The sequence below is a fragment of the Acipenser ruthenus genome, chromosome 4 (genome assembly GCF_902713425.1).
Source record: "Acipenser ruthenus chromosome 4, fAciRut3.2 maternal haplotype, whole genome shotgun sequence".
NCBI lineage: Eukaryota > Metazoa > Chordata > Actinopteri > Acipenseriformes > Acipenseridae > Acipenser > Acipenser ruthenus.
The window spans coordinates 85,268,362-85,281,374 of NC_081192.1; the positions used below are offsets into that span (position 1 = coordinate 85,268,362).

Sequence of the window (13,013 nt, forward strand, 5' to 3'; positions counted from 1 at the left end):
AGGGATATAATACAAAAATTAAAATTTATAAAAAAAAAATAAAATATTATGGATGTTCTTGTTGTTACTGCATCTAGTAAAGTGCATTGTGATGGTGGGCCACTATGAAAGGCGCTATATAAAATAAAGATTGATTGATTGATTGAAAATAAAATAAAATAAAATAAAATAAAAACATTACAGGATGGGTAATTAAAGAGCTGCAAAAGCTCTACTGGCGTTAAAATGCCTCTGCCCCTTTAAGAGATATGGTGCACCATTCATTTGTGTCCCCCATATATTGTGGAAGGTGAAGAGCGTCCTTCCTAAATACAGTAGTGTGTATAAATAGTAAAAACTATAAAAACCAATATACTATTAGCTTGTTATAGTTAATTTACTTAAAATGTACAGCACATGAATACAGTACTGTGTATAAATAGTGAAAACTATAAAAAAAACAATATATTAGCTTGTTATAGTTAATTTACTTAAAATGTACAGCACATTTAGAAGAGTGTCTACAACATGTTTGGGAGCAAGTTCGTCTAAATTAGCGTCCTAGTATTTTTTTTTTTATTTAATTTATTTATTTTTTATGGCAAGTGTTCAAGCAAGCAGTAAAAATAAATTTGATGCAACAGCAGACTTCATGCGGTGTGTGCTAAGAATAAACGTGAACAAGTGCGACGTATTCTGCCAACATTATCAGGTATGCATTAAAATGAAAAACTTAAATAACATTAAACGTAAAGATAATTTTTGATTACGTCACATGGTGGTATTGTGCATTTGCTAGCAATAATAGAACAATCATAAGAGCGGAGGGAAATAAACACCAAACACGGTACTGTATTTCAATGTTAAATCTATAGATTTTCATTCACTGCTGCTGAACTACAAAACAGATGCACATGTGACATGGATAGAGAGACTTTTCAAACGTGCTGCAGTCTTGTCAAGAGCCATAGACCATGCTATGAGAAATTATGTTCCTCTCATCTTATTAACTATATAGAGAAAAAAGATTTCAGTTATTCCAAATTTTTTGAAAAATATGTGCTTCCAAATTACCCTTGTGTGTTTTCGGGACGCTTCACGGAGGATTGGAACAGTAGGAAGCAATGGGTCACACAAGACGGAAAACCAAATTTTCAACGATTGCTCCAGGATTTTGGTAAGACGTTCTTTGTTATCCGTGTTATATTTAGCTACAGTTTAACAACAGTTTAACTCCCTAAGAGTGTTCAAACACGTCGTGCACACGGAGCATGGCTGAGGCAAATATACTTTGATCTTCTACTGTGCCTCACCGGCCGTTATGATGACTGCCATTGTTAAAGCTTAATGTCAGGAATTTGTGGTGGCCAGGTTGGCATCCAACCACTGCTGGCTAAATTTCCAAGGAGCAGGCCATCCACCCAGTGCCATTACCTGGTGCTGAATAATTTGTCAGGCAGCAAGACACAAACCTATCCAAATTGAACACAAAACATACAGACTGTAAAACAGTTATTTTAAACATAATGTATTTCTTTATATGTATATATTAGGAGATGCATTAGTTCCTGTGGCAAACTGCAATGCGAAGGAGTACAATGCCAATCCAAAGAAGATTATCCCTTTTAAGGAATACGTTGCTTATTGGAAAGATTACATCCAGAACGGGCACTCGTCTCCCAAGGGTTGTTTGTACCTGAAGGACTGGCACCTGCACAGGTAAAGCATGTGTTAACAAACTCCTGCATCACACCCCGCTCTGCTAAAGACCTTGTCTTTGGCTCAAAAGGAGAATAATCGTCTGTCTTTTTCATACAGGGAGTTCCCAAAGCACAATGTTTACAGCACTCCTGTGTTTTTCACATCTGACTGGCTGAATGAATATTGGGATGCCATTGAGGTTGATGATTATCGATTTGTCTACATGGGACCTAAAGGCTCCTGGTAGGTCTTTCACTTAAGTGAATGCTGCAGAAAAGTGAGGATAAAAGTGAAATAATCCTTCCCAACTGGTTTCACACATCAGCACTATTTTCACTACTCCCTTTATTTTAATTTTACTGTTGAACTGTTATTGTCTACTCCAGTACTTTTCTTATTTTGTACAGTTGAACTGTTGTTTTCTAACAGTTTTGTTAATTTAAAAAAATCTTATGAAGGTACAACACTGTAGATTTACCCATTCTTCCATGCTGATCCCACATGCTTTTGCCTTTTTTAAAATTAGAAAAACGAGTGTTTTACAAGACAATTGCTTAGTTTGAGAAAATCATTCTTCACCATTGTCTGGTAAAGTACACAGAGCTAACAAAATGATTCCAGGAAATCTCACCTTATATCTATCCCTATCACTTCATAGATGTCTTGATTTTAATAGTTTATATATATATATATATATATATATATATATATATATATATATATACACACCATTTGTAATCAGTAAAACTGGTAACCAACTCATGCATTCTTTTCCATGCTGTACGTGGAAGGGAAATATCCAACAGGTGCGTTGCTTCTGGGAGATTGAGTCCTTGTAGGAAAAACAATTCAGAACTTTTAGTTTTTTTGTCTCTCTTAATGAGCGCATTTCTTTTAAACATATTTCTTCAGGAAAAAAAATCAAAATATTTGCCATTTATTTTCTGTAAAAGCACCCAAACTCCCAGAAGCTAGATGCATTGACTCACATTTGAGTATCAGTCACTGCATTTTACTATGGCTAACGTGTTTTCAAAGTCAACATAGTTCCTTCTTGCAACCTTACGAAGTAACCCGGAAGTGTTGCATTGAAGAATCTGGAAGGAGCGTTAAATTGCCCTTAAAAAATCGAATTCACCTTTATCATAATGTGAGTTTTTTATGTAGGAAAATCTAAGATTGCAATATGTTGCAATTGGAGTCAGCCTCTCCTGGAAGGGAGTGGGGTGGGAGCTGCCATGCAATAAGGTACAGAGGACGCTGGGATTGGGAAATATTTTGGGGAAAAGTGTTCTTGTTTTGTTAATTAATTGTTGTTCAGTTTCGTGTTACGTTACATGTGTTACCCTTATGTCCTCGTTTATAAAGATGTGTTCATTTATTGTTTGTAGTTAATTACGCGTTGTGCGATGCCTGTTTTTGGGGTTAGGAAGTAATTGCTGTGTGTGTGAGTGAGTGTACTTAGCGCGCCGGGGGTATCCAGGTTACCCACTCCAGCTGTACAAGAAAACCTAGTGATGGAGGCATTCATCTGCAGTCTGACCGCTGTTGCGCTTGCCGTCCCAACCTCCCTAGAGCAAGGGTCAAGGCCGTGCTCGAGGAGGGCAAGCGAAACCGGGCACCCAAGATGGCCTGTGTGGCGATGGTAAAGGACAACTGCGACGGAGATGAGTGTGCCGCCGCTGTCAGGCAAACCATGCCAGAGAGAGGGGAGAGATGCTGCTGGAGTCCTGGTCACCTGCACACCCGATGCCGCCGCCCAGTACTGTCAGCATCAAAGCGTCCAGCCAGCGGGTAATGACAGCAGGGCAGCATAAATGAGGGACTACCACTCCACCACCTTCCTTCTCTCCCCCCTCCAAAACAATGAGAGCGACACGGTGGTGATGGTGGGCCGTCTCGGCCAGGGTAACAGCCTGCACGCACCCTGCCTCCTCAGTGGAGTCCAGTGCAAAGCCCTGGATGATACTGGTTCCACCATTTCCATCCTCCGACCTGGAGTCCTTCCTAAAAGATGTGGCTGCCGTCTGGAAGACTGGGCACCAACCCAGGTCTGCCTTCGCACTGTCACCGGCCTGATCGCATCCATGCTGGGGCCGATGGTTCGGGAACTGCACGATACAGCACGAGTTCTGGCTGGTGGAGATACAGGATTGTTGCCTCCTGGGCCTGGACCTCCTTGCAAAAGTGGGAGCTACCCTTGACTTGGCTGGGGGAACCCTGTGTGTCGGCTGGAACCAACTGCGACTGGCCCCAGGTCAGAAGAAGGATGATGGTGCAGATGATGGTGCATCAGCAATGGAGCCAACGAGGGCTGCAACCTCCTCTGCTCCGGCCCCTGCAGCGCTTTCACCACACAAAGCTCCAATTACAATCATAGCGCAGGACTGCATGGCATCACCGGCTGTTCCAGGAACACCAGATGCGGTGAGAGAACTGTGGCAGTGGAAAGGGGGGGGGTCGGGGCTGGCGTACAAATAAAGTACAGAGGATGCTGGAATTGGTAAATGTTTTAGGGAAAAGTGTTCTTGTCTTTTTAGTTAATTGTTGTACAGTTTTATTTTACGTTAAATGTACGATGCCTGCTTGTTGGGGTTGGGAATTGATTGCTTTGTGTGTGTGTGAGAGAGTGAGTGTGTGGATGGTGCTAGCTCTTAGCTGCCAATAAAAAATGCATTCTATTAAATAGGTTTGGTGTGTGCAGCTATTACTCTCGTGCTCGCTACAGTATATTGGGTAAGATTTACTGGAATTATTTACTGTGTGTATACAGAGCAGAATCTGCTTAGAGCAGGCCGTCCTTCCAAACTGAGCAGCCGGGTAAGAAGGGCATTGGTCAGAGAAGCCAGCAAGAGGCCAATGACAACTCTGAAAGACCTACAGTGTTCCATGACTGTGATGGGATAAACTGTTCATGTGTCAACAATAGCTCAGGTACTCCACAAATCTGGCCTGTATGGAAGAGTGGCAAGAAGGAAGCCATTTCTGAAAAAAGCCCATGTAAAATCCTGCTTGGAATTTGCAAAAAGGCATGTGGGACGCTGAAAAGATGTGGCAAAAGATTCTGTGGTTCGATGAAACAAAAATTGAACTATTTGGCCTAAATGCAAAGTGTTATGTCTGGTACAAACCCAACACAGCACATCACCCAGATAACACCATCCCTACTGTGAAGCATGGTGGTGGCAGCATCATGCTATGGGGATGCTTTTCATTAGCAGGGACTGTGAAGCTTGTCAGGGTAGAGGGCAAAATGGATGGAGCTAAATATAGGCTAATCCATGAGGAAAACCTGCTTCAGTCTGCAAAAGACCTAAGACTGGGATGGAGATTCACCTTTCAGCAGGACAATGACCCCAAGCACATAGCCAAAGCGACACTGGAGTGGCTTAAAAACAAGAAAGTGAATGTCCTAAAGTGGACCAGTCAAAGCCCGGACTTGAATCCGATTGAGAATCTGTGGCAAGACTTGCTGATTGCTGTCCACCAACGATCCCCATCCAACTTCACAGAGCTTGAACAATTTTGCCAAGAAGAATGGGCGAATATTGCACGATCCAGATGTGCAAACCTGGTAGAGACTTACCCCAAAAGACTTGCTGTAATTGCTGGCAAAGGTGGTTTTATCAAGTATTGGCCCAGGGGTGTGAATACTTATCTAACCAAGACATTTCAGTTTTTTTATTTTTCATTAACTGTTGTTTCACAATACAAATGCTCTTGCCTCTTCAAAGTGTTGAGTAGGTTGTGTAAATCAAAGGAAAAAATAATCCCATTTAAATGCATCAAGATTTCAGGTTGTAACACAACAAACTGAAAATGTGAAAACATCCAAGGGGGGTGAATACTTACTATAGGCACTGTATATATTGTAACACGGCCGTACTCACGGTCGTTCGTTTTGCCACTACAAATGATAGACCCAACACAGGAACTTGAAGTTTTAGCGCTTTCGCCCACTTTTAATAATACAAAATAAACAAAAATTAAAACAAAACCTAGCTCTTTTCAAGCACTAACTAAACACACACCAGAACCTACTCTAATAAACCGGACAGCTAAGGTGTTACCAGCTGAAAAACACTGAAAAAAGAACACAAAGTACGTTTTTCATTGATAACAGAAAAAGAACTGTATTTACTGTTGAAATATTGCATGAATCATTAGTATAGGGAATCTGTGGTAGGAGCATTATATCCGAGGCACGTTGTAATCGAGAGCCTAATAGTGAGGGAGCACTGTATATATATATATATATATATATATATATACAATTTAAACTTGTTCTGCTTAATTTTTTTATTAGTGTTATTCTATCACAGACCTGGTATTCTTCATGCTGTCTATACCACTTTTTTAAAAATAAAGAGAACTGGAATTTAATCTCACACCATCTCTGCTCCTATATTAATAAATACAGGACTCCCTTCCATGCTGATGTCTTCCACTCATACAGCTGGTCAGCCAACGTCTGTGGGAGAAAGAAGTGGCTACTGTACCCCCCCGGCCAGGAGGATAACCTAAGAGACTGCCACGGAAACCTGGTTTATGATGTCACAGAACCCATCCTCCAAGACAAGAGGCAGTTCCCCAGATACGACAAGAGCTGCCAGCCCCTGGAGATCATACAGGAGGCAGGGGAAGTCATCTTTGTGCCCAGTGGATGGCACCATCAGGTTTATAATCTGGTAAGGACCAAATCATGGGTACACTGTATATGACTTCACTTGACGTGTACATAGCAAAGTGTAACAGCATTGCTGTTTAGGTGTAGCACTTTCCAACATTCAGTCTTGCAACTTGCACTTGACAAACTCAATTTTGATTTTCCTTTTTCTTTCATATTTATGTTCTTCACTCAGTCATACGGCTTTCATTCACTCAGAAAGCCACACAGACAGGGTGTTCAAATGTAGTTCACTATCTGCATGTCTAGGTTGTTGTTCTTGGCCACTAAACAGTCTAGGTCAAATGAATCAGGCATTACCCTTAATGGGTGTGATTTATATTGTATAAATTACACTCCCTGGAGTTGCATAAATGCATTAAAACAACATTCAAAACCCCAAAAATATTTTTAAAAATATTATTTTATTTTATTGTTTTATTTTATTTTCTCAATGTGTGAAACTGCCTCAATCCGGTTGAGAAAGCAGTTCATTTAGAAAGAATGACATAATACTGTTACTAGCAATGTGGTGGAGAAACTACTGTAAAGAGAAATTTGACCATTTACTTTCAATTAATCTTGATGGATTCATCTTTTTGAATGATGTCTCATACTCTTTTATATCATGGCTACCAGATACTAAATAATTGTTATACTATTATACTATACATGAGTCCTCCGCAATATAGAAATTATATTGCAGTAGTTGGTGAGTGGTACTCTTGATTTACAGCCACACATAGTATAGAAGTATTGTTTTAAATTAAGTTTATTTTTAGTACATAGAATTTTAGTGTGGACTGATGTATTAAGTTTGTGTGATGAGGCAGCAGCCGGTGATCCCCCTCTTTCTAGAATGTCACTAGCCAATCAGAGTGTGCCCTCAAACCACACAGTTGCACAATAAGGTTTCATTTTGCCGTATAAATCTGTAGCGCATATGGTTGATTCAGTCTAGCCACACAAGTCCCCTTACCTTCCTCTTAGTCAAACTGCAAATATATGTATCAGATGGATTCACATGGAAAGGAGGTAGCCTCTAACACAAACCGTATATATATATATTTTTTAAATAAACTGCAAACAAAATGAAAAAAAAGAAAACAAACCTGAAAGATGTATACCATTGTCAAATGAGGACAAAAAAATCCAACAAGGACCATAGCATGGAAACCCTTCGCAGACTTTCAAATCATTAAACAATACCTAACTACCATTGTCGATACTCAGCAAATTTATCAGATTTCCCCAGTGGAGCTAGACCCAATCCTGGCCAATTTTATACAGTGTGTCCATAAGAAAGATTCCTATGAAACATAATTCTGTCAGAGGCATAGTAGGTAGTATTGACAGATATTGTGCTTGACGTAACTACAAGTTTTGCATTTTCTATGGAAATGGGCCAAACTTTTCCAGAACACCGGTCACACTTGTCGGCCGAAATCGCGTACCAATAAGGAACTGTTTGGGTACACCTTTAAAGGGAAAAACACTCTGATACTGCTTTTTGATTATTGTTTAGGAGGATACCATCTCTATTAACCATAACTGGGTTAACAGCTGTAACGTGGACACTATGTGGCAATACCTGCAGAGGGAACTGGCTGCAGTACAGAGTGAGATTAGTGAGTGGAGAGACTCCATGGACAACTGGCACCAACACTGTCAGGTAAGGTGCCACCAAGCTTGGAGAGTGATGTTTATCATGCTATATATCAAACAGAAATATACCTTAATAAACATCAAATGGTGTCACTATCTTGGGAAGGCTTTGGGGAAAAAAAACAAAAAAAACAGGTTAATCTATTGTTACTCTAAAATAAGTTTTCTGACAGTCTACCCCTTTTTATATGGTATCGATTACAAACACAGTGAAACACCTTTGGATTCAGGGAACTGTGTTTACAATTTTACCTGATCTTATGAGTTAAAAATGCACCCGGTCCAGTTAAGAGAAGTTTACTTCAATTTCTTAAACCATATAGCCCAAAATCTAAAATATTGTATTTGTATAGGCCTACCGCAGCTGTTGTATATTGGTCCTAATTCATGTTTTATTTTAATAGTGATCATTGTATGATTGATGTGGTGAACTGAACATGCAGGTATTGTCGTATCAAGTGTTTTGGACTTAATAAAAAGCAAAATTGTATTTGAGTGTTTTTCAAATACTTATTTTTGTGAATCACAGATTATGATGAAGTCTTGCACCGGCATTGATTACAAGGAGTTCTACATGTTCTTGAACATCGTCTCCAAGAATCGCATCTCTTTCCTGCACTCCTTCGGAGGTGATACTGGTTCGAGCAGGATCCAGCGCCCTCATGATCTGTCCACCCTGGGTCCTCACCACGCAGTCTTTGATTTAAACAAGGTGGCCCAGGTGCTAGAGTGTGTGCTCAGTAATGAGGAATTTAAAAAACTAGACCCAGATTCACTGTCTCCGCGACCCGAAGACCTGCTGCAGAAAATTAAAGAAGCTACAGAAAAAACACCATTGTGACTGCTCCCGTTACTTTGATAATTACATACTGTAATAGAAACTAAGTCTAATTCTGGGTTCAGTATTTTAGTACTTATTGGGGGAAATCACTTTAATCTTCAATTGAGATTTTTTTTCCTTTCAAAAAAAGCAAAAACAAAAAAAACTTAAAGGGATACCTACAGTTTTATTATATATATATATATATATATATATATATATATATATATATATATATATATATATATATATATATAATTTTAAAATAAAATAAAATTACAGAAGCACTGCAGTGATTTTGAAAGTGGTTTAATCCATAATGGTAACTTAAGTCTTGATCGTTGGTAAAGCTATCATTTAATACAACTTCGAGATATTGTATTTGTGTTACAATAAAACTGGCAGTCCAGCCTTTTTATCTGGTATTGAATAATCAGTCTATCATTGAAATGTCATTATTTGAAAACAAGAAATTACTGTAAATTGTATTGTGAAATGTTCCACTTCATTTGTTTTTTTTTACTTTATTATCCAGTGAGTCACAAAACATTATTTATTTCTTAGCAGACGCCCTTATCCTGGTCCACTTACAATTTTGTTACAAGATATCACATTATTTTACATACAATTACCCATTTATACAGTTGGGTTTTTACTGGACCAATCTAGGTAAAGTACCTTGCTCAAGGGTACAGCAGCAGTGGCCCCCACCTGGGATTGAACCCACGACCCTCCGGTCAAGAGTCCAGAGCCCTAACCACTACTCCACACTGCTGTCCCAAATCTGACATTATTGCTTTAAGACTGGAACCATTACAGTCTGTAATAGGACCACACACTAGCTGAAGTATAAGCATTGCTAAGATATAGTGAGTACCAAAAACTTAGCCAAAGCTTTTTGAATTCTTTTTTTTTTTTTTTTTGTAAATGTGTCGACAATACATTAATTAAGCCCCTTAATTTAAAGGTACACATGCAGAATACTAATGAGGATTTCAGTAATTGAAATGAGCAGATACCATAAATGTCCAGAAAACACATCATTATGAGAATAGTTTGAGTGATTTATTAACATACTATAAAAACAAGTGTGTTACTTTCTTTTAGACTCTACCAGTTTAGTCACAAAGAAAATGGGTCACACTTTATAATGAAGTTTACATTTTTCATAGTAAAGGATATCTAGATGGGGAAGAACAGTTTTTAATACAGTAGAGTCAAGGTCACCATTTTGTATGACATGCATTGATGAAGTTTATGTTTTGAACATATGACACATTTAAAGCTGAATATTTGTTTTAATATATTACAATCAAGGCTAAAATAAATACAGTACATTGACCACTACTGTGCTCCCTTAGTAAAACACTGTGGTGTCCTAGTGTGATATGTCTGATACATGATTTGTAACTCCACCCATCCCCCCCCAAAAAAAAAAAAAAAAAATCAGTAATGTGAATCTTGTCAGGTTTCAAAACAAGCGCTGATTTTGTGTCTCAACAAAAATATGGTTAAAGAGAAACAGAAATGTTCCTTGCAGAGGTGAAACCTTCACACAGGCGTGGCTGTGTTATTGCATCGACTCACAAACGGCCATCATGCATTTTGTCTCGTTCAGCCCAAGTCAAAGCGTCTCGACCCACATCCTGAGGTAGGTCGCTGTGACCCGGGTCAACCTGGGTACAACCCAGGTACGGGGTTTCACAATATGCAGGATTGTGAAGCGGGTGGCATTTTTATGTAAATAATTTGACAAAATACAATTATTGATATAAAAAATAAATTGTCATTATTTTTGACTAGAACAGACACCGCGCACACACACCCCCGCTCGCAAACAGTTTGTATCCTTTCACAAATTGCTGATAATTAAAAAATAAAAGGCCCCTGATTCAATGGTGTAATTCTCAGCACATCAACATCATTGTATAAAATATTAAACCATAACATTATACAGTAGCCCAGTTTGTTACATTGAGAATACAATATTTAGGATATAAAATGTGCAATATAAGATATTTAAGTGTCCTTTATTTATTATGATTTAATAATTTTTCAAAATTCACAACTTGGATAAAAAGAAAAGCTTTCTTTATAACCCTTCAAGGTGCGCATATGAGTTTTTAGTGGAAATCTGTCAAACCTTCCTGGAAAAGCGCATGTAATGAGTTACTCAAAGTAAATAACATTCTTCTGCCAGCTTGGGAATTCCGTCGCTGTAGTTTAAAATGCAGCTTCTCCAGGGCAACATCCACAGTCTCAGCTCAGTCAACGATTCACTGACAGTATGAGGACCTACTTGAAAACTATGTTGCTGGCCAGACTGGCATCCCTGGTCTTAGTAGCCCAGGTAGAAAGAGCTTTGACCTCAATGGATGCCCTCTCTGCTGCCATAGAGTTCTACAACAGGGCTTCTGAGCATGACAATGCATTCAAACAAGCAAGTCTGCTGCAGAGCCTGGTGAGTAAGATTCAGGGCTCATGTTTTTCAATGCTAATTTTAGAAATGTGCATTTTTTGCTGGGAAATTAAATACTGTATTGTAGTAATAACAGTTCTGTGGCACAGTAATTGACAGGTTGTTCCTCCTATCAGTGATGTGGAATCCCTTTTCCTATGTACCTACCCATTCTGGTTTGAAGTTAATGTTGCAGCATTTTCCTTAATGTTGTTGTGTTTTCCTTAATATTGCAGCGTTTTCCTTAATGTTTTCTTTTTGTGTTTTGCACTTCAGGGCCACCGTATGTTTGTCATGTGTATTCAGGATATGTAAACACACAGATAAACGCATGTCGATTGTACATGTTGTAGTATATATGAGCTAAACATTCTAATTGTATTGGTGGGTTCACAATACCAAAAACACAACGTCCTAAATCTCCTTAAAGCCATCCTAAAAGTGGCAAGTGTAAACGGGGTATAGAGACCTCAGCCAATAAATTAATTATCTTTTTATTACTTAAGTTATTTTTGGTGTTTTATGTATTATTGAGGAATGGTTAAGCAATGTAAATACCCACATGAGTTAATAAGTTTATCTAAGCCTGGTCCCATTTTCTGCCTCAGTGAAAACTAAAACCAGAGCCAGAATGTATTTATACATTGGTGACAACCTGGCCATGAGGGTACAATTTGATTTCTTATAAAACAGGTAAATGTGTATTTAAGTAATGGGATAAATATGGAGAACCTGAAAAAAAACATAAAACTGAATTGCATTATTATTATTTATTTCTTAGCAGATGCCCTTATCCAGGGCGACTTACAATTGTTATAAGATATCACATTATACATTATTTCACATTATATAGATATCACATTATTTTTACATACAATTACCCATTTATACAGTTGGGTTTTTACTGGAGCAATCTAGGTAAAGTACCTTGCTCAAGGGTACAACAGCAGTGTCCCCCACTGGGGATTGAACCCACAACCCTCCGGTCAAGAGCCCTAACCACTACTCCACACTGCTGCCCAGTGTGAATCTTAAGACAAAGACAGCAGATACAAATTTAACAGTGTATGTTAACCAAGACTAAATGACATCCAAAGACAAAATACATTCTAAACATTTATTCTTCCTTAGAAAACCATAGAGGTTCCAGTGAGCATTACAAGTTGAAATTCAACCTTCAGGAGACAGTCTGCCTAAAATCAGAGAACTATGAAAAGCCTAAATGCACCTTCATGGAGAATGGAGAGAGTACTGTGTAGGATGATTTTAAATCTTCACAGAGACAGATTTGTTAAAAGTGCCTAAAAACCATGAGTTGTGGCTGTTGCAAAGTGATTGAAAACAAGACATTTTACATTTTGTGTTTGAAAGTGATCTTGGGGTGCAGAGGAGTCAAATATGGGTCAAAGGTCAAGTATAATCTAGACAAAATATGCCATTTTGAAGTCACTACTGCAGTATTATGCCTTTTTTTCCCCAAATGGCTCAGGATGCAAATATAGCCTTCATCCATTATTTTATATACACACACACTTCTGTGGCACTATAATTAAATCTTGACATACAGTACAATAAAATGTTTAGTCCAATACATTTTTTGCAATTGCTGAGCTTTTCATTTAAAACTCATAAATCACGTTAATAGCAATAATGAGGGTGCTGTGTGTGTGTTTTCTTTATTGAATTCAGCCCTACGTTACTAAAATTAACCCTGCTATGTAAAA

General features: G+C 38.4%; 1 protein-coding gene across 2 annotated transcripts; it reads left to right on the forward strand.

The window, feature by feature from the left end:
• The first annotated feature begins 88 nt into the window (after positions 1 to 88).
• On the forward strand, positions 89 to 9,010 carry jmjd4 (jumonji domain containing 4). 2 transcript variants are annotated; one of them, XM_033999429.3, is made up of 7 exons: positions 90 to 691; positions 1,084 to 1,156; positions 1,533 to 1,698; positions 1,798 to 1,923; positions 6,101 to 6,368; positions 7,872 to 8,018; positions 8,541 to 9,010. In XM_033999429.3, the coding sequence occupies exons 1-7, from the start codon at positions 578 to 580 to the stop codon at positions 8,850 to 8,852; spliced, it is 1,206 nt and encodes a 401-aa protein (XP_033855320.3). In that variant the 5' UTR covers positions 90 to 577; the 3' UTR covers positions 8,853 to 9,010. The 2 variants fall into 2 exon arrangements, with proteins under 2 accessions (XP_033855319.2, XP_033855320.3); XM_033999428.3 differs by having other exon boundaries at positions 89 to 1,156.
• The last annotated feature ends 4,003 nt before the right edge of the window (positions 9,011 to 13,013 follow it).

Coding starts and splice junctions, on each gene's coding strand:
- jmjd4 (XM_033999428.3), top strand. CDS start 901: ATGGATAGAGAGACTTTTCAAACGTGCTGCAGTCTTGTCAAGAGCCAT. Junction 1,699..1,797: donor AAGGACTGGCACCTGCACAG/GTAAAGCATGTG, acceptor TTTTTCATACAG/GGAGTTCCCAAAGCACAATG. Junction 1,924..6,100: donor ATGGGACCTAAAGGCTCCTG/GTAGGTCTTTCA, acceptor TAATAAATACAG/GACTCCCTTCCATGCTGATG.